The 21,180-nt window shown below is 38.9% G+C and overlaps 1 protein-coding gene across 3 annotated transcripts in view; it reads right to left on the reverse strand.

The window, feature by feature from the left end:
* Positions 1-14,524: 14,524 nt before the first annotated feature.
* Positions 14,525-21,180, reverse strand: part of rxraa (retinoid X receptor, alpha a) — a 140,461-nt gene continuing 133,805 nt past the window's right edge. For all 3 annotated transcript variants that reach the window (XM_079835306.1, XM_079835307.1, XM_079835308.1), the window contains 3 exons: positions 21,083-21,174; positions 18,848-18,953; positions 14,525-17,586 (listed from right to left, as the gene is read on the reverse strand). In XM_079835306.1, the coding sequence (XP_079691432.1) occupies positions 17,439-17,586; positions 18,848-18,953; positions 21,083-21,174 (346 nt within the window). In that variant the 3' untranslated portion in view covers positions 14,525-17,438. The remainder of the gene's footprint in view (positions 17,587-18,847; positions 18,954-21,082; positions 21,175-21,180) is intronic.

Genomic DNA, 21,180 nt, shown 5'->3' on the forward strand with positions numbered 1-21,180 from the left:
TACTGTATACTGAGTAACAGTTTCTGAAATACCCAGACTAGCCCGTCTGGCACCAAAACCATGCCACGTTCAAAGTCATTTAAATCACCTTTTCCCTTCCTTTTTATGCTCTCTTTGAAAGTCAGCAGATTTTGTGTTGACCATGTCTACATGCTTAAATGCATTAAGTTGTTACCATGTTGTAACAGTTTTCCTGATACTGTTGTACCAGAAGCCTTCTCAGGTCAGTATTGTCACTATTTACCTGCACATTAGAGGGTGCTCTGTTTGAAAGATGTATGAATTAACCTATTTAACCCCATACTAGACACCCCCCATTTTGTGGGGCATAAATGACATACCCAAAATAAAAAGGTTGCTGCTCATAAGTCATTCTGGATAGACACATAATCAACATATATTTAGAAAGCTGACACTTGAGAGTTTATAATTCAAGACTAGGAAATACTCAGCCTGTTATTATATATATAAATCAGGCATAACATTATGACAATATTACATATGTATTATTGTCATAATGGTATGCCTGATTGGTGTAGGCCTATATCTCGATATTAATAACAGGCTGAGTATTTCTAAGACCAGCGCATTCTAAGTCTCCTTGGTTTCTGAAAGTTCATTCAGTCAGCACCGTTAAAATATCACAGTTAAAATATTAGTTTAAAGTTTATATTATATTAAATTACTAATTTTCTAAATAAAATCTTTACATTCCCATCTGGGGCTTATAAGCCCCTCCTTCAATATAATTTTCCAAGATGTGTAGCTACTTTCAAAATCCATCTTCCTCAGTTATGCAAGTGACTAAAATAAATCACTCAGTCTCCGATGTATAATCTGGTCTACCGATGACCAGAATATGCAACCGCACTCCGGAGGAACATTAGAACCAAAATCTCTTTTCTTTTTTTCTGGTGTTGTTTTAGTAAAATACTATTTTGCTCCATACTTCTTAATTATAAGCAGGAGCACAGACCTTTTGAGGGGCATGTGCTGAAACTGAAAAAGGGCACCCCCTCTGTTCACCCAGCCCTAACACATTATTATCAAACACACATTACATGCTTTATGTCCAATAAAAAAAGTCTTTATTTTTATTGAAGAAAAAACATGCCTTTTCGAACCGTGATCAATTTGCGTCATGACTTCAAACCATGCGCTTTACCCCTGCACTATCACGGATGTAATTAACATGGTGTCTTCTGCAATTTTGCCTGAACCAAAAAGACGGCCTATTTGCACTTAATGTAACGACAACATTAACCATGTTTTACTACGTAATACATGTGAAGACGAGCAGAGAGTAGGCCTATACTAGATTCAAAAATGAGCTATAGATAGCCTAGCGAATATGTGCATATAATATCAACAACTTAAATGAATTAAACCATAATATTATTAAATGTTAACAAATTAATTAGCAATTGTAGCAGTTTTACTCTGGTTGTTCTTAATGAAGACAACGCGGATGGAAGAGGTCTCAGGATGTTATTCTGCAGAAATTAAATAGCCTACAACACAGAGCACAGTTACTCATTTTTGGAATGCACGTCTCTCCCCTTCACTCTCTGCGTAGCTAGCACGAAGAGCAAGAGAGAGCACATCTGACCCAGCAGCAGCAAATGTGCGTCTCAAGATCTTAATTTACTCAAATAATAGTCGCGAAACATAAACAATAATAATATCAATATTTTAAACAAATAAATTGGAAAAACTTTTTTATATAAAATGACATCACATTTGCAGACAGAAGCCATGTCATTATTGGCCATGTGCCATTGGCTTCTGTGCGTCAGATGTCATGTTATACTGCCCTCTCCTGTCCGTGCACAGATTACAACGCCCACTACACTAACGAAATCTGATTCTTTTGAGTCGAATCCTTTCAATGTATCCTCCTGTCTGAGCGGTCGAATGATTCACTGAGTGATTCAACCGAAGGTACCGCTTTCAAGGTAGTAACATAGCCTACTAACTATTCATGTTAAATTAAAGTAATACTTTTTGTGTGCTTTATAACAGAGCCTCAACAGGGTGCTGGACTCTGCGAGTTCCGCAGTCACAAAGCAGTGAACTATATCACACATCTGAACTATAAAGAAGCCTAAACAATTACACTTAACAAATACATGTGCAGAATACACAAACTTTCTGCTTAAAATAAGCCTAATTTTTTTGTTATTTTCAAGCACAAACGTAACAAAACAGTAAAAAAAAGTAATCTAAATAGTATAAACTTGTGAAAATAAAAATATTAAATACAATTATAAAATGATTATTTATTATCATATGTTGTTTTATTTTTGTAATGTGTTTTTGTTAAGTCATGTTATAATATTGTTTTGAACTGTTTGTTTTTTTCGGGTGCATCATTTTCCATTCATTGAATCATCATATTGAAATAGTAGAAGTAATATGTCTTAAAATTTTCTTCAAGAATCACTCATTAAATCTGGCCAGTGTTACATGATTACATGGGCGTCGGAAGCAAAAAAATAAAATTGTGGGTGGGTCCTCTCTCAAAACAATTTTACTGGAGTAACGTTAGATGCCATTTACATTAAGTACAAATATACCGCCTTGTTTGCTAAACGTCTGGTTGGGCAAGACAAAAGTACGGAAATCACTGTATCATTAATTAAAAACAGCGATAGTGTAGGGGTAAGATGCATGGCATCAAGTTTTGATGCAAATCGACCCGAGGTCCAAATCCGCCTTTTGCTGAACTCACTCTACTCCCTTTTCCCAACACATATCAGATCGGAAAGGCATTTATTTTCAATAAAAATTAGGAAATTATTAGAAAAGTGGAAATAAAGCATCTAACGTGTTTAAAATATGTGTTTATCGGCTAGGGGTATAGGTAAACAGACGTGTGCTGAATTAGAGACGATAAAAGTGAGTGGGTCCAATATCATTGATCATAAAAAGTGGATGGGTCTTGTCCCACCCACGTACAATAGGTTCCGACGCCCATGCATGATTATGTCTGTTCCTTCAATAGGGTAACACAGGCAAAAACTAAAGATTCCTGAGCCGCTGAGGCGGGAGCTGCTGCAGCAGCAGAAGCCTTATGGCTATTCTCTTCAGGGAGGACCTGTGCCCAAAAACATCACAGAGAAGAAAAAAACTTAACATCCCTGAGCCACTGAGGCAGGAGATGTTGCAGCAGAAGCCTCTAGCCCAGGTCCCAGGAAACGTGGAAGAGAGCATTGGTTAGTCCCTCCTTTCTTTCAATTTTACTTAGATTTAAACGATAAAACACTTTAATAGTTTAATCTAATAATTTAATCTGCAACTGGTAATGTATAATTTTTAATTAATTGAAATAGTAGAAGTAATATGTCTTTATATTTTCTTCAAGAATCACTCTGTGCCTCTGTGCTCGTCAGGACCCCACAGGAAGCAACAGTGCCAGCCAGGTCTTCACAGGCAGCGGCAGTGCCGACCGAGTCAGCAGCATTGCCCTCCTGGAAAATATTAAGAGGGAGACAGAGGCTTGCTGAGAATCTGAGGGAGAATTTGCAAAATGCACCAGTGCCTGTCTCTTTCACGCAGGGATCACCCATGCCCTCCAGGATCTCAAAAGGTGTGTCTGAGCATTCTGGGACCCCAGATGTACCCCAGATCCCAGCTGACCCAAAGGAGAGCATTGGTTAGTCCCTCCCTTCTCTCAATTTTACTTAAACAATTATACATTCTTAATAATTTAATCTGGGAGGAGTAATGTGTCCTTTTCAATTAATTGAACCCTCATATTGAAATGGTTGATGCAGTATGTCTTTAGATTTTTTCCAAGAATAACTCATTAAATCTGGTCAGCATTAGATGATATGTTTGTTTTTTCAACAGGGCAGAGCAGGCAAAAACAAAATAACCCTGAGCCGCTGAGGCAGGAGCTGCTGGAGCAGAAGCAGTATATCTATTCTCTTCAGGGAGCACCTGTGCCCAACAACTTCACAGAGAAGAAAAAGCTTAACATCCCTGAGCCACTGAGGCAGGTAGCACCCATGTCTACCAAGTCCCCACTGGACGCACCTTTACCCAACAGTACCCCAGTGGGTTCACCCGTGCATGTCAGGACCCCACAGGAAGCAGTGCTGGCTGAGCTGCCCTGAAAATACTAAGAGGGAGACAGGGGCTTGCTGAGAATATTGATGAGAATTTGCAAAATTGAATGTATAATAAAAAATACAGTGTAAAAAAAAAAAAGCTGTATTTATTAATGCTAATAAGTATGTGCTTTAAAGGCAAATTACTGGAGAAACTCTATAGGCTACAGATGCAGTTCAGCACAAGATCATCTGAAAGTTATTACTGAATGAAAAAACTTGCTGGCAGATAAATTAATATGAACTCTAATAAGCTTAAAAATCAAATATCCAAAATGGTGTCAGGCAAGGCAAACTTAAATATCATTTAGACAGAAAGGATCACATTATTGTGTTGCCAAAATCTCATATCCGTATGCAAATACATTGAAGGGATGGCATGTGTGGACAAGAAATTCTGCCAACTTCCATGAACTTCATCCCAAACTGAAGAACCAAAACAACCACCATGCTGAATTTGGCAAATCAAAATGATCTGACATTTGAAGACGTTTTGTGCCAGATATCAAAACTGGAGCATAAAAATACAACCACTGCCAGTGACAGGAGTGGTCACATTTGTTTAAAAGATAAAAATGTAAAGGTCACGTTGATTTCACAGATTTCTGCCTGTAATACACAAAACTATAACCTCAAACACAAATACTTACATACTAAACTGCATGCAGGAGAAGCTTTGCCCTGAGGAAAGTTCTGTATTTATACTTGGCCTATATTATAGCAACTTCTGAATGAGAGAGACAATTAGTACCTCTTGGCATGCTTTTCACTGCATGCTTACAAGGAATTTTTAGGAGTTTTGACATGCGCTGTTGGTTTAAGCAAAACAAGGCTAGTTGGGAGGTCTTGAAGGAATACATTTAAAGTTGCTAACTTGCTATGCTCTGCGATTCTCAGTTTCATGTGTGATATTTGTTCTGCAGTAGAACTTAATCATTTAAAAGCTGCTCATTTCATTACATCCGTACACTATTAAACCTTCATTATTGTATTCCCTCAGGTGAAATGCTTTTTTACAGTTGTGAAGTTGGCAGTTGCATTGAATGTAGCCTATTCATTCCTCTGTGGACAAAATTAAGAATACGTTCCCGTTGTAAGGCATTATTATCACCAGTGATATGATCATACACGTCATTTAATTCCCTTTACACATACTAGAGTAACTTTCTCCTGGAATGTTTTAAATGTTTAATAAGTGTTAAAACCTTTTAATCTCAGAAAACCACACAGGAACAAAATATTTTTCAACTAATAAAGATGTTAGAAATACTTTTATCCAGATTTTAATATTTTTCTTATACATTTTTATTCTGTGACAGAAAATACGTCCAATCTGTCCACTCCAGTGCATGTTATTGTAACGTACTGCTCTGAGACAGAAGGTTAAGGATCCAAATGCAGCTTTATTTTAAAGGGTAATCCACACTCGTAGTCAACAAACAGGCAAGAGGTCATAACAGGTAATCGGTCCAGACAGGCAAAAGGGTAATCCATGGAACAGGCAAGTTATCCAAAACCAGAGACAAGAAACCAGGGAAAACGCTCAGAAATGCAGTGTTACAACAAACAAGACTTCGCAATGAATGACTGAGGCCCCGTCCACACGAAGCCAGAGCTTTCCCCATCCGATTTTTCCCTTGTTTTAAGAAATATCTGCGTACACAGCTATAAAAACGACTCAAAACGATGTAGTATACATGCCAGGCCAGTATGTGGTGCTGTAATTCTGCCACAGCAATACACTAAAAACGGAGAAGAGTTGTAGCTAGAATCCCTTTCTAGTCTTCCCATGCGAGACGTGATGTGATGACATCACCGTTTCACACACGAAACCGCAAGGGTATCGTTTTCAGATTTATTCACTCTGGGACCCGTGTGGATGGGGCGTTAGTGAACATGGTATATATAGGCTGAAGTAATGAGGTAAATGAGACACAGGTGCAAACAATGAGTGCTGATGAGTCCGGGCAAAAGATATGAGAGATGTAGTCCTCGATGGAGTGACAGTCCAGGGTGAAGTGCCCTCACTGGTGATCATGACAGTTATATTGGGCCTATATTTATAGTTTTAGTTAAAATTATGATATAATTTACACTTGACTAGTTTTATTAAACATAGTCTTGAGATTGTATAATTTATTTCAATGCTTACAGTCTATATTTATTTATCAGGTCATAAAAATGTAGGAGTATACTTATTTGATATATTCCATAATTATTTTATGAATAGTTTTAATGGGTTGAAGAAGGTAAATCAAATGATACTAAGTATGATACTGGTTTTAATTGCTTTAAATAAAAGTTTGCCATTTTTAAATGAATAAAATGAGTTGCCATTCAGTTTACATTAGTAACCTAGACATTCCCATTCAGTCCCATTCATGTCAGACGATGTAACGCTTCCATCCTTCAGGTAACAGGGATTACATTCGTAACCTACACGTTTCGAAACCTAAAATGATATGTTTTTCAAATGTCCTCTCTATTGTTGTTGTTATTTAATGTTCTTATGTGTATTCATACCATTTTATCGTAGTAAATGTTTTTTTTAAAGGTCCCATGGCATGAAATTTCCATTTTATGAGGTTTTTCAACATTAATATGAGTTCCCCTAGCCTGAATATTGTCCCCAAGTGGATAGAAATGTTGATCGGTGTAAAACCGAGTTCTGGCTGTCTCTCTCTGCCTTTGAGAAAATGACAGGCCAGACGAGCCAATCCTGAAGCCTCCTGGTTTGACGTCCAAGCAGGAACGGTTACCTCCCTTTCCTCCGCCCAGAGAATCTGGCACGCCCATGCAAACGCTCGAGAGATCATGGGTTGTGAACGAGTGAATGCTGGCAGTTTCTCAGTGTTTGGATGTACAAATGAAAACAGAAGTCTTTTTTCAGTTCCTTCTGATCTGTGATCAGTGATTTCTGATGTGTAGCTAATTATTTATTATTCGTGCACACGCTGCCGCTTCTCTGTCTCCCGACAGAAAGGTGTTTTCTATCTTGTGAGTCAGTGTTTTTGTACGTCCTCGTCGCGTCTATCTGTTCTTAAATGTGCATATAGTCTTTTCTGCTCAACACCAGCAGAGTCACGTCTTTAGAGATAAACCTCACACACACCGAAGCTCGGCCTTCAACATCCCTGACCCCCAGTAAGTTACTGCATCTGGCCCACAGCGGAGGCACCAAACGCGGCGTGAGATTAAGCCGAAGGAGGGTAAGCGTGAGCATATCTGGGCTAGGCTAGCCAGCTTTCCCCACAATAAACTGGATTACATTCGATTACTGCTGTTGTGTCTTTGTTTGCGCTGTGTAACGTTACTCAATGCGCGTCACTGACGCTTATCATATGATTGGAACATATCTAGAAATAATGCTATACTCAACACTTACTAACTCGTTCATCTCGCTGTAATGGTACATTGCTGCATATAATGATGAAGACGGACTCGGCGTGACTGGGACTCGTGTTTATTCAGAACTCTCAGATACAAGCACAATAAACTCGCGCTGACAGACAGCGCTCTCATAACTCAGTAGTTACTATAAATAACTTTGTTAGCAATCGCTCCGTCTCCGTGATGTCCGGTTCGCGAACGAATCATTCTTTTGAATCGGTTCTTTTTAGTGAACCGAACCAGTTCACCAAATCGGACTGAATCGTTCTAAACGGTTCGCGTCTCGAGTCAGCGCTGATCCATAATTTACTAAAGTTACTAACTTTCTGACATGAGTGACAGCCCCTCCGACTAGAAATAAACTAATAACCTGAAGTATATTCTAGTAACTACAACAGTTCACCCTGAACTGAGACATGCTGAGAGAACTGATGAGAAGTGAACACAGGTCCATCCGTCTCTGGCAGACTCGTGCCTGCTCGTGCCTCGTTAAACCACGCCCCCTCCGCTCATTTAAAATGCAAAGATGTCAGCCAATCACAACAGTGGGCGTTTTTACTGAAGTCTCACAGCAGACACGCCTCTTGAAGCAGGGCATTCAGCCACAGGGCAAACAGCAGTATAGAAAAAATGCCTTTTATTTCTAAATTATGACATTTTATGATGTAAAAATCATACTAACAATATAAGTACACCTCAGGAAACACTATAAAATAATAGAAAAATGCCATGCCATGGGACCTTTAAAAGTTTAAGACCGTGAATCACATTCGGCGGACAGGATATCGATTGATGATGATGATGATAATTCAGATGATTTTGAGGTCAGGAATAATCCTAGAGAATCTAGAAAGAGTCCCGAGGTTGATCTGCAAAGTACTCAGGAAGAGGCCACAGTAAAAGAACCAGTAGTGTGCAAAGCCAAACACGAAAGGATGAAGATAAACCTGAAAAAAGGAGAAATCCTTCCAGTGAGAGGAAAAGGCCAGGTTATCTAAGTGAATGTTTGTGGTTTTGAAGGTGAAGTAACTGACATTGATTATTGTTAAAGACAATGTACCCCAAACATATAAGGAAGCTGTAACATCAAAGAACGGGACAGAAGGCTATGGATGAGGAGATGCAATCATTAAAGCTACACTATGTAACTTTTCCGTCCACTAGAGGTCGCCTGTTCAAAACAAAGGCGTAGTTTGATGACGCCACGTTTGAGCGCAGAATCTTGGGACATGTGGTCTTCACCTCACAGCCGGTGGAAAACAGTCAGGATAGGACTCGGGCAGAAATCATGTTCATGGATGCGATTATTAACATTACTGTAGTGAAGCAGAGCAGGGCCGAGTGTTGTGGAGCTGAGCAAGGCCGCAGGAGCGATTGAAGATCGGGACTGTTATTATGGCATAGTCGCCGGCGGGACTTTTATTATGACACGGTTGCCGGCGCCACTTCCTCTTTTCCAGTCATGAGTATGATGTAACGCAACTCTGTTTATCATATTAGATATATCTGAGTGTGTTGAAAAGGAAGTTATGACGTTCGCTCGGTGGCTGCTATGACACTTGTTCACACTGCAGTGAGAGTAAAGCGTTTCACTGAATAAAACCGGAAACCGAGGGTGACGCAGATATGACGCAATCGACAGGCGACTCCCTCAAACGCATAGCTCACACGTCCCGGTTCCTCGGTTAAAATAGCAATTTTCTCACGATTTACAAATAGTTGGAAACATTTGGGATATTCTAAGTACTCAACTGAACAAAATATATAACACTGGCCTAGTGGTTTCTGGATATTTTACTGCAAAAATCCTACATAGTTCACCTTTAAAGGAAAATGTGATTTTAACCCTGACCAGTCTACCAGAAAGTAAAAAAGTAGTGGGGGGTAAATGGGTTTATGCAATTAAGAGAAATAGGGATGGAGGAGACAAATACAAAGCGCGATATGTGGCTAATGGTTCCAGTCAAGAAAGAGGTGTGAACTATGATGAGACTTTCTCCAACTGCCAATATGACTAGTATCAGTGTTGATGCAAAAAGCTGTGCAGGAAAATTTGATTGTGCATCAGATGGATGTGAAGACAGCATATTTACATGCGCCAATAGAGTGTGACATTTATATGAAACAGCCAGAGGGTTACGAGGGAAAATCTCAAGGTAATGGAAAACTGGTGTAGAAACTGAAAAAATCACTGTATGGACTAAAACGGTCGGGCAGGAACTGAGTATTAATGTGAAATCAAGTTTGTTCAGAACCCAGCTGATCATTGTGTTTACACAAGGGTTACAGAAACTGAAAGAGTTTACATAATAATATGGGTTGATGACTTGATTATTGCTTCCAGTGATATGAGTGTGCTTAATTGTGTAAAAGAGATGCTCAATGCAAAATTCAGAATGAAGGATTCAGGAAAATTGACACAGTTTCTGGGCATTGATTATGAGGAAAATGTTGATTGTGTTAAGATGTCACAACACGGGTATATTGAGAAAATACTTGAGAGATTTGACATGGAAAATTGTCCAGAGCTACCCCCTGCGAACAAAAGCTAAACTACACTGATGATGCTGAGTTAATGACTGATATCAGAAAATACAGGGAGGTAGTGGGTAGCTTAATCTATTTGGCAACACGTACAAGACTAGACCTAAGTATTGTAGTGAGTAAATTGTCACAATATTATACTAAGTCGACTACAGAACAGTGGAATACTGTAAAGCATGTTTTAAGATATTTGAAAGGCACCAAAGACAAAGAACTGTGCTACAGGAAGGATGCAAATGAGAACTTGATACATGCATACAGCGATGTGAATTGGGCAGCTGATGTAATGATAGACGAAGTACTACGGGTTACTGCATTAGCCTAAACAAAAAGTTTATATATTTATATTGGTCTCATGGAAGACCAAAAGGCAACCTACAGTTGCGTTGTCCACATGTGAGGCTGAATATATGGCATTAGCCACAACTGTACAGGAGTGTGTATACCTACAGCAATTGCTACAAAACATTGATGGTTTGAAATATGAGAGTCTATGAGGATAACCAGGGGGCAATAGCCTTAGCAAAAAATAAGGCTATATGCGCCCTCGATGCGCACTTCTGCCGAGCCCGCACTGGTGCGGGTTACGCAGCGGACTTCATCCCAGCAGTCAAAGCGGCATTACATTGTGAAAGTGCAGACTCAGAGGAAGACCATGAGGGTTTAGGGTGGCATTTGGGACGGCATATAAAGGGAACAAACCAGGCAGGAAATAAGGGAGAACAGGTGGGGCAAATAAACCAATAATCAGATAACAAGAGGGGCAGGGTTAGACAATAGACAGGAAACATGACATCACAAGCACATGCACAGAAATGAAAAATACAAGACATGTGCTTAAACAAAACAGACATGTGACCGTTTTACTACAAACACATGGGAAATGTGACTTCATTTAATATGTAAGACCATGCAGAGCGTGCATGAGTTAAACAACACTTGCCACGTGGATCATATACGAACCAGAGGAAGTGTGTTTCAAGTTAAGGACATATTTTATATAGCCTAATAATTTTCTTTGATGTAATCATCCAAGGTCATGGAACGATGATCGTATTCCATAATTACAATGGAAGTATCTTCCGTTTGAAACCAGTCATATAACTATGACATAGCTATGACATTCTCTGAAGTTGAAGCGATATGAACAATATTTCACAAATGAACCATTCAATGTTATTTGTGAACCAGATGATTTAAAAGAATCGACTCTAAAGATTCGCTCACCAAACAAATATTCAGAGGCTGGGCCTTACTGTGAACGACACAAAGAGTCGTCTGGTCCCAGAACAGACCATAACCTTCATAGGAATAACACTCAATTCTATCACAATATCTGCCACATTGTCTCACGTTTCGGACAGAAAATATTTAATTACTGAATTGTTTCCATCTGGGGATAATAAAAAAATCCTTATGGTGTCCTGCTGTAACTAATAGGTATGTTAGCTTCCGCCACGTCTGTGATTCCCTTGGGCTTGTTCCACCTCAGGCTTCTTCAGAGATGGAGCAACAGCTTAGGGTTAGACTCTGCAGGACATCATCATCATCGCATGATTGTCATTTCTCCTGCCTGTCTGCGCACTGAAACCCTGGAAACAGGTAACATTTCTGAGAGCTGGAGGGCCACTAGGAGTGATGCTTCACTAACAGGATGGGGGGAAACGTGGAACCAGAGGGGGATTGGTTGTCGCTGGTCACCAAAGGAGGCCTTAGAACATATTAACGTCCTGGAATAGAAGGCAGTGTATCTACAACACTTTTGACCAAATCTGATGGGTCGTCATGTGCTTGTCTGCACTTTAACACAACACTTCAAAATGATCTTTCATTTGAATCATCAGGGTGGCAACCAGATCTCTTGTGTCTTCACAGCTACCTCGCAAGATCCTCACATGGTCTCAGGGCCGGCTGGCTTCATTAAGGGCACTTTATCCCGGGATCGGACAATTAAGTGGAAGATGCTCTGTTCAGGGATCTGCTGCTCCCGGGGGAATGGAGACTTCAACCCGATGTAGTGGAGTTGATTTGGCACCGGTTTGGTGCGACATAGGTCGACCTGTTTGCCTCAGAAATGATCACTCATTGCTGCCGGTGGTTTGCAAGAGCTTATATGTCCAGTCCATTGGGACAGGATGTGTTAGCCCACAAGTGGCTGAGTTGCCTGTTGTATGCGTTTCCTCCTTTTCAACTTCTTTGGGAGACATTAGGCCATTGGGTCCAGTTCAGAGTTAATGGACCTTGAACCAGCAGTAGTGAACACTATTGTCAAAGCTAGGTCTCCTTCAACACGACAGCTCAATTCTTCAAGGAGTTGACCCAGTTCATTGTACTGTGCTGAAAGTTGAGTTTCTTCAGCATTACAACATCATTAGATGTAGTAGTAGTAGTATTTGAGTTTATTGCCATCAGCATCGCCAGCTATTACATGGCAGATACATATTAAACATTTAATAACAATCTCATAAATACAGAATGAAAACAAACATTTTATAAAATTGTACAGACAAAAAAAAACCCAAAAGTAGATGTACAAAATAAGAACAATACTATGCATCTATTAGATGAGAACAAAGCGGCCTGCACTTAAAAAGTTTATGTTGCTGCCAAATCTGCATATCCTGACCCACTTGATGGTGCTTCCTTGGGGTCTCATAACCTTGTTTTTAGTTTTCTGAAGGGAACAAGGTGTTTTAAGCCTATTCATTCTACTCCTTTTCCTGTGGGATTTGATGCTTGTTCTAGAGTTTATTTGTACTGTTGCAGATATTAAGTGGTTGTCTTGAAAGTGTCTTTTAATCTGGCTGCTTTTCAACTGCCTTTCTCTGATCTGCCTTACAGATGGGGGGAGGTCACATCTTTTGTGTCCTGTACGAGCTTTAAAGTGCTATGTTAAGTCTACAGTTTCTTTCAGATGGACGGATCAGTTATTTGTCTGTTATGGCGAGGAACACAAAGGTGCGCCTTTATCACGCTTGATTGTCGAGGCGATAAAGTTGGCACATATTAAATCTCATCAACCCTTACCAGTGGGTGTTACTTGTCACTCCACTAGGGCCGCTTTACAGGGAGTTTCCTTGGCAGATGTCTGCGCAGCTGCTACCTGGTCTTCTCCATGTACCTTCACGCAGTTCTACAAGTTTGACTTCAGAAGCAGTGCTTCTGGAGCAAACTTGATGTTTGTAGGTGGGTGGCATTCCTTATGACTGTTGTGTGGCGGTCAGGAGGAATGAAACAGAACACTAGTGTGTGTGTTACGGTGGTTCTGTGAATTCCGGATGACTACCAGAGTTCCTTGTCATTCTGAATGCACGAGAAAGTAGCTGGGCACCGAGCTGTGGTTTATATCCTCGAGTCTTGGTCTGTGTCACGAGCCATGACGTGACTTTGTTGTTATATCTGGTGCAGCAATTATACATAGTACATTATGCAATTATATATAGTGCTTAGCACCTGAATTCATAGAACCACAGTTACATGCGTAACTATAGTTTTATCTGTTGATTTATCCATAAACTTAACCGGTTAATAAGATTAGTAAGATGGAAAGTAGATTTGTATTTTTTGTACAGGCAAGTCATTTCTTTATATTGGTTTGGTTTGATAAAACTAATTTTGCTTTTAAATTTTTTTGCCCCAGTGTGCCCTGAATATTATCTGACCGTTTATATTTGCGGACAAAGTAAATTGGGTAACACTTTAGAATAATGGTCATTAGTTAACATTAGTTAATATATTAACTAACATGAACTAACCATGAGCAGTACATTTGTTACTGTATTTGTTCATCTTTGTTAACGTTAGTTAATATAAATCCAGCTGTTCATGGTTTGTTCATGTTAGTTCACAGTGCATTAACTAATGTTAACAAGATTTTAATAATGCATTAGTAAATGTTGAAATTAACATTAACAAAGATTAATAAACGCTTTATAAGTGCAGTTCATTATTAGTTAATGTTAACTAATGTAGTTAACTAATGACCATTATTCTAAAGTGTTACCGTAAATTGTAAATTCACAATATACCTTATTTTCATTAAAAAAAATTTTTTTTTGAGTTGCATTTCAGTGTATTTTAATGTATTCTTTTGAAAAAAAAAAGTCAAAATCACACCAAAATAATTTTTGTAAATTCAATCATAAAATAAACAGACAATGCTTTCATTTCCCTCCTTGCAAAAGCAAAATTCAAGTCAGTGTCTTTGCAAACACCTGTTTTAAAGAATAAATCTGGTGAACAGTCTTGAACGATACCTCCCTAATTTTATTAGTAATACAAAAATGGCTGGTGATTTTGAAAGTCTCCTTCCAGTCAACATCCTGCAGTTTATGAATGAATACATGATTATTTACTGATTATTCAATTGTTAATGCTATTATAACAATTCTAAATGAGGCAAGAACTTGAAAATCGTAGAAAATATTTAACTCATGCTGGTCCAACTAGATTAGTGAAGACATAACACACATCATTTTTGAATTAGATGTTTAATTTGATTGAAAGACAAAACATCAAAGAACAACTCACAAAGTAGAACAGATGACTCTTTTCATTTCCTTAAAAATAAGACAAAATATGATGAGAGGACAACCCTTCTCTTTGAGATGGCAAAAGAAGGAAACCAAAAGGCAAAGTAGAGGTGAAAAGGGCGAAGGTGTCAAGAGTTGACGTCACCCCTTACACACTCCATTTTCAAATGCTCCAATTTGAATTTTCCCACTTCAAATCAACATTTACACAATGTATACAACAGCCCACAGAAAGAGGAAAGGAAGGGAGGATATATATAAGCAAGGGATAAAATTACATTTGTACAAAAATAGATTTTTTTCCTTTAATTTTCAATGTTTTTTTATTTCTTTTTTTAAAAAGGTCCTGTCTCTGTGACGGCTGAAGCGGTGACTGTGTCAGGGTCAAAGTTTATCCTCACTCATTTAAACAGGGAAAAAAGTGGCTAAAGGTTTCTTTAGATCTTTTCATTCCAGATATTTGTTTGAGGTTTTGTGTGAACAAAAATTGATTAATCTACCAAGGAGCTGGTGTATGATCTTTTCTTAGGGCTCTGAACTGCTGGTATCGGTCTAAAATTTTCCGTTTTCTTTTTTGTGTTATTCAAGGCTGAACACAAAAGCTTCAGCAATTAAAAACATTTCTAGTATCTGAGAATATAACAGTGCAATTAGGCCTGGTTTTAGTCAATTTAAGAAAAACGATTGGCTCCCTTACTAACATTGTCTGGAAACATTTAAAGAATGGATTTATATACTTTCATATTTAGAAATATACACACATTTACATATAGACAAAATATAGCTTTATGTTATAAAGCATGTATTAATTCTATCTAGGTTATCACTTCTGCATTACTCCCTTTCCTACAGGAGAAAGTGTTTCATTTTGATCTCACAAACCTGCATATGGCTTCAAGATACTGGTGATCCAAAATACTTATCCGTTAAAAAGTCTGGTGAAGCCAATAAAATTCATTTGCCACGCTAACAAAATGAGGGAAAGTAATCGTAGAGCGGCGTCCTAATGAACATTACTGACTGAAGTTGGTTCGGCTTTACTCTAGATAAATCTCGAGTGGTCTAAAATCATGCTATTGCTGAAGACCCTTGTAAGACTGCACTCAAACAAAAACAAACATCGATAATATCACGTAAAAGTGCCATTTTTTTCTCTCTGATTAAATACTTGTACAAAATTCAAGTAATGTTGCAGTGCTGCATCTCCACCACTAGGTGGAAGTCTCAGCTCTCCCATTGCCTCAGTATTCCCTACCAGTACTGCTCCACTCCTGTCTATACAAAAAACAACAACAACTAATTTCTCTCCTACGAACTGCTGGAGACCCGAATCTTGGTCCTGGTGGTCTAACCTTGTTCACATGCCAGAATTTGAAAATCAACCTCACTATGGACAGTCTTTGGGGGGAAAAAAATGCTAAATGCATAGTTTAGCAGCAGCAGCAGCAGCAGCAGCATACAGGAAAGAAAAAGAAAACGCTGAAGACGGCAAATTACAGACCCCGAAAACAGATGATACCTTTAAGAAAAAGGCCCCGAAACCTCCATTCTCTCAAAACAACACAACATCTGAAACATGAGGTTAAGTGCTTAGAAACATCCTAATGATAACACACACTTGCAAGACTTGACTGCATGAGACGGCTGGTGCAAACGGTTGATGCAGGAGGGGATGGGCGACACAAAGGACTCGATATACCTTAGTAAGAGTGACTGAAAGAGAGGTAACGGCAAAAGTTTTGAAAAGTCTTTCAAAAAAATACAGGATACCAATACTGAATTGGTTGTAATAAACTGTACAAGTGTCGAACAAGTTTGGAAAATCACTTGAGGTGAATTAGTATACAGACATACGAGACGCACAGTGGGACACGTGGGCGACTTATTGGTGGCTGGATGTCCACTATAAGTGTCCTTTGTTTACATCGTTCACGTTTCAGCATCATGAGCTCTGAGAACAGGCAGATTGGGTTTTTAAAAGCTCATGTTTAGAGTGCATAATGAAAAAGTGTGAATGATCATGATCCAAAACTCAAAGTGTCTCATTACTACTCACAGCGATGTCGGGCATCCCTTCCTTTTTTGATCCTGAAGTTACATCCTTATTATGTCTCCTACCCACCTCTGATGACGCTGGGGGGTGAGCAGGGAAAACGAACGCGGCATGTGATTCCTCCCCTGGTTCCTTCGTTCAGAGCAACCTCTCTTTTTAAATGACAGTAATTACAGGAACATTCTATCAGGAACAGCCCGCTTGAGGGAAAAATGGCAATTGCAGCAGGATTGTAATCATAAAAACTCCCACCAGGGGCTGAAAACACAATGTTTGTGTTAGAAACCCGGGTCATTACCCGCATTGCCATCATTATCATCTCCCGCAAGTCTTCATGCACCCAGACACGGTAGCCCAGCCTCCATCCCGAATGCAAGACGGCTAAAGTCGGCCCATCCATCAGCCACATGAGTCTGATTACAGCCCTGGATCCCTCCCATAAGACCCATTATATCCCAACATACGCGACCCTGCGTAAGACATTCCTGCAATTACTGCACCTCGATCAAATATATTCGTTTTTTTCCTCATATAGATCCATTGAAGGATAGTTTGATACACCGATGTCCACTGTTGTCTGTGGGCTTCAAGTCCATTGTTTTTTTTTTCCGTATGTGTAATATATATATTTATATCTTTATACAAAGTATAAAACAGACCCATGGACACCATGACTGTGTAATGGAAACGCTGAGTTGAGCGGCGGTTCTGAAAGTCCCTCTGCTCTGGCAAATGGTGTCACGTGTTCAGTTTCTTAGGGGCATTTGGGGTGAGGTAACCCTCGTTACCCCCAGCGACAGGAGGGCGTTATGTCATTTGGTGGGGCGCCTCTAACATCTCCATGAGGAAGGTGTCGATGGGCGTGTCCCCTATGAGCTTAAAGAAGAAAAGATGCTCCAAACACTTCAATCCAATGGAACGCAGGGCAGGGAGACGCAGCAACAGCTTAGCAAACCTGCACACAAAAAAAACCAAAAAGACAGATATACAATTAAACTGATATATCTATCTTTTTTTTTTTTTTTTATCTGTCCTTGATACGGCTCTGACAACCAGTCAACCTTTGAAGTCAGACAAGACCTGAGAAGTATGAAGCTATGAATCTTTTCAGAAAACACCTTCTTGATCCGATGTCAAATGTCATATACTTCTCGCATACACATTCATTTGGTGCCTTCAATCATACAAAAAATTGCATAAAAATACAATATTATCTTTTTTAAAAGCACAATATGTAATTTTCTCCGCTCGAAGTCACTTATGCAAAGCAAAGGTGTATCTTGAGGACGCTGTGAATGAGCGTGGAATCATGGGAGTTGTTGTCTTCATCTCCACTGCAGATGGAAAGGAATTTGACGGACTCGGGCAGAAATCATGTTAATGGATGATCGAATGTATTAAAGTTTTATTAACGTTACGGAGGTATGAAGCAGGATGTGCCGAGGAAGCGAATGCTTATGCGAGAGACCTGCGATTCACACCGGTCTTGAGAATAGCGGAGCTTTTATTATTCTGCAGTCGGCCGCTTTCGCTCTTTCCGTTGCGTATGTGGGGTAACGCAGCGCTGTTTTACATGGTTAAAATAATCATGCTAAATATATTTGAGTGTGTTAAAAGTTATGTTATAACGTTAATCTGTGCATTCGCTCGGTGGCAGTAATCTAAATCGATATTAGAATATCACATTAATAAAAGCTGGATATCTTTGCTAAATGACATGCAATTGATTTTAACATGTTTGACGGAAAAAGCTCTCTCTGATTGTTAGCCACTTGACAAAACATGGTACTCGTGGTAAATCAAGAAAACAAGCGATTCAGACAATGAAACTAACCGTGTTGTATAACAATGATTTGTTTTCTGTTGATAAATGTATTGAAAACAGTTGCTCACCTGTCTAATAAAACACATAATATATTAATGTGTTTTTGTTGTTTCCATGGTTTCTGGAAATCAAGGGTAGCGTGGATATGACGACAGTGACAGGCCGTGCAAGGACACGGTCCGTAACACTGGTTAAAATTGCTGATTTCTCGTTTGGGATAAAGCACACAAGTAAACAAAATATATAGCATTGTTCTAATGGTTTTTGGATATTTTCATCTAAGATTAATCTTACATATTGTGCCTTTAATAATAAATGTATTTTTCAAGGTTTTGTATTATTCCAGGTCTTCACTGCAGTGGTGCAGAAGGACAGGAAGTGGTTCTTGTACCTTCCAGGTTGTTCAGGGTACTTATGTTTGCAGTAGGCTTCCAGAGATGCATAGACCTTCTCTCTAAGCGCCTCCACCTCACCAGGGTTTGACAGGCCTTTGGAGTCTGAAAGAGTAGAAAATGCATAAAAAAGTTATGTTTTTAAGTAGGAATTGAACCATCCTGCTCCGGCACAACCTCAAAGAGAATGGCGTTGTAACAGAGCAATGCAGCCGCTCAAGGCCGTTAATGGAACCAAACGAATTTCTTCACAATACGAACTGTTCTAAATAGAAACGGCTAGTCTTTATCCAAGACTCCGCTTACTGTATTTATAAGGTATAATTCACCCAAAAATGTAAATTCTGTCATTATGCACTCACCCTCATGACGTTTCAAACCTATAAGACTTTCATTCATCTTCCAAACACAAATTAACATCTTTTTGAATGAAACCTGAGAGATATCTGTCCCTACGTTTAAAGTCCATTCCTTTAAAATTTAAAAGATCCAAAAATGTCATAAAGGCATCGTAAAAATAATCAATAGACCCTTTTCACATTTCCGGGTTTCTCAGAGTCGTCATAGTTGGGTTAACTTTTATAGCGGTGAATGAGAGTATACATCAAATATATTTGTGTCCCCATTTGCTCAAATAGCAAACGAAAAACTCCATAACAGTGATTTCACAACTTTAAAAAAAAGGGAAAATAAAGAGATTGAAGACGGCAGTGAAAAGAGAGAAAGATGTTCATTTTTACCATCACTCCCATAGACGCAGTATTAGACACACCCTCACAGCAGCGGTAACTTGTTTTTTGTAATTTGATGCAAAAGTAATATAATACAAAGTATTAGTGTTATAAATGTACATGCATTTAAAAAACAAAAACAAAAATACACAAAACTTTGCAGGATTATTTTATATGATGAACAGATTTACAACGACACGCATACTGTAGTAAACACAGACGTTCAAATGCTTGCGTGACGCGCAAAAACAACATGAGACTGAGTAAATGCCGAATTAAAATTTGTGGATGAACTAACCATTTACAGATTGGGTTAGGAACAGTCATTTTGACACTAGAACTGTGCATTGATCATCTGAAGGATGCACTCCTCAAAGTGAAAGCGCAAACATCATTTAAATCACCACATCACATTTAGTTTTAGTAGTATGATTCAAGTGTATTCTTATATGTATAATAGCGGGAAAGGCGGGACATAGCGAGGACCGGGAGAGTCTGTGTAAGAGATCCAACGATTGCCTGCATTGAAAGCCAAACGTGCGTACTGCCTGAGAAAAAAATTTAAGTTATGGAATTTTAGTGACATAACTACATTAAACTACTATATATAATGTTAAATACAAATGTATAATAATTAGGGTTCTTGCAGGTTTCAGTAAGTCAAATTTAAGACCTTTTTAAGACATTTTAAGACCATAAAGACTGAAATTTAAGACCTACACGACGCATTACCGTTCTGCTGGTACAATTGTAGCAAAGACTCTAGAGCTCCACTGTGTAGTCTAAGAGTCGATACTTTTTTGCTACTGTGTAGGCTAATAACTTTCTGCAGCCAGCGTTTCTGGAAATGAACGAGGATAAAACCTTTTTTAGACCCAACTAAATTAAATTTAAGACCTCGGATGAAAATCTGTCGGTTTTTAAGATTTTTTTTTTAATTTTTAATTTTAGACATTAAGACTTTTTAAGACCCCGCGGGAACCCTGAATAATGCAATGGGGGAATATTTGTGGGTCCTGGTGATAATAAAATAATAATATTATTTGAATAATAATAATAAAGTAATAATCATATCTAATTAAATCGTGACATGAGTGTATCGTAAAAACGGTTCCCCGATTCCCAACACTAACCCTCTCTCAACTCAATCTGGTACTCTGAAAGAGGCTTCTGAGAGCCTCTAATTGGGAAAATAAGAGCCGTCTCTTGTCCTCGGAGAATGAGCAATGCGCTGGACTCTTCTTCATTAATGAATGAGAGATGCTTTAGTGTAAGTGATTGGGGGAGAGGGGTTTTGTTTACTCTGGGATACAAAGGCCACTGTCAAGAAAAATCTAAAACATTGGACAGATATAGTGGAGAGTGAGAGGAAACCATTGGGCAGTGAAAGGGAATGGGGTCAGGAAACATCACAGGCTGGACACTTCATAGCAATTTCAAGAACTTAAGGTACAAGTCCTCAGAATTGTATTATCATCAGAAACAATTTATATAAATTAGTACCTGGGTTGAAAAGGACGATGGCTCGAAGGCACCCTAGCTCCGTTTTATCCATCTGCATGTCTCTCATCTTTGACACCAACTCCGTCAGCACCCTGAAT

This window comes from Gobio gobio, assembly GCF_949357685.1.
Source record: "Gobio gobio genome assembly, chromosome: 14".
NCBI lineage: Eukaryota > Metazoa > Chordata > Actinopteri > Cypriniformes > Gobionidae > Gobio > Gobio gobio.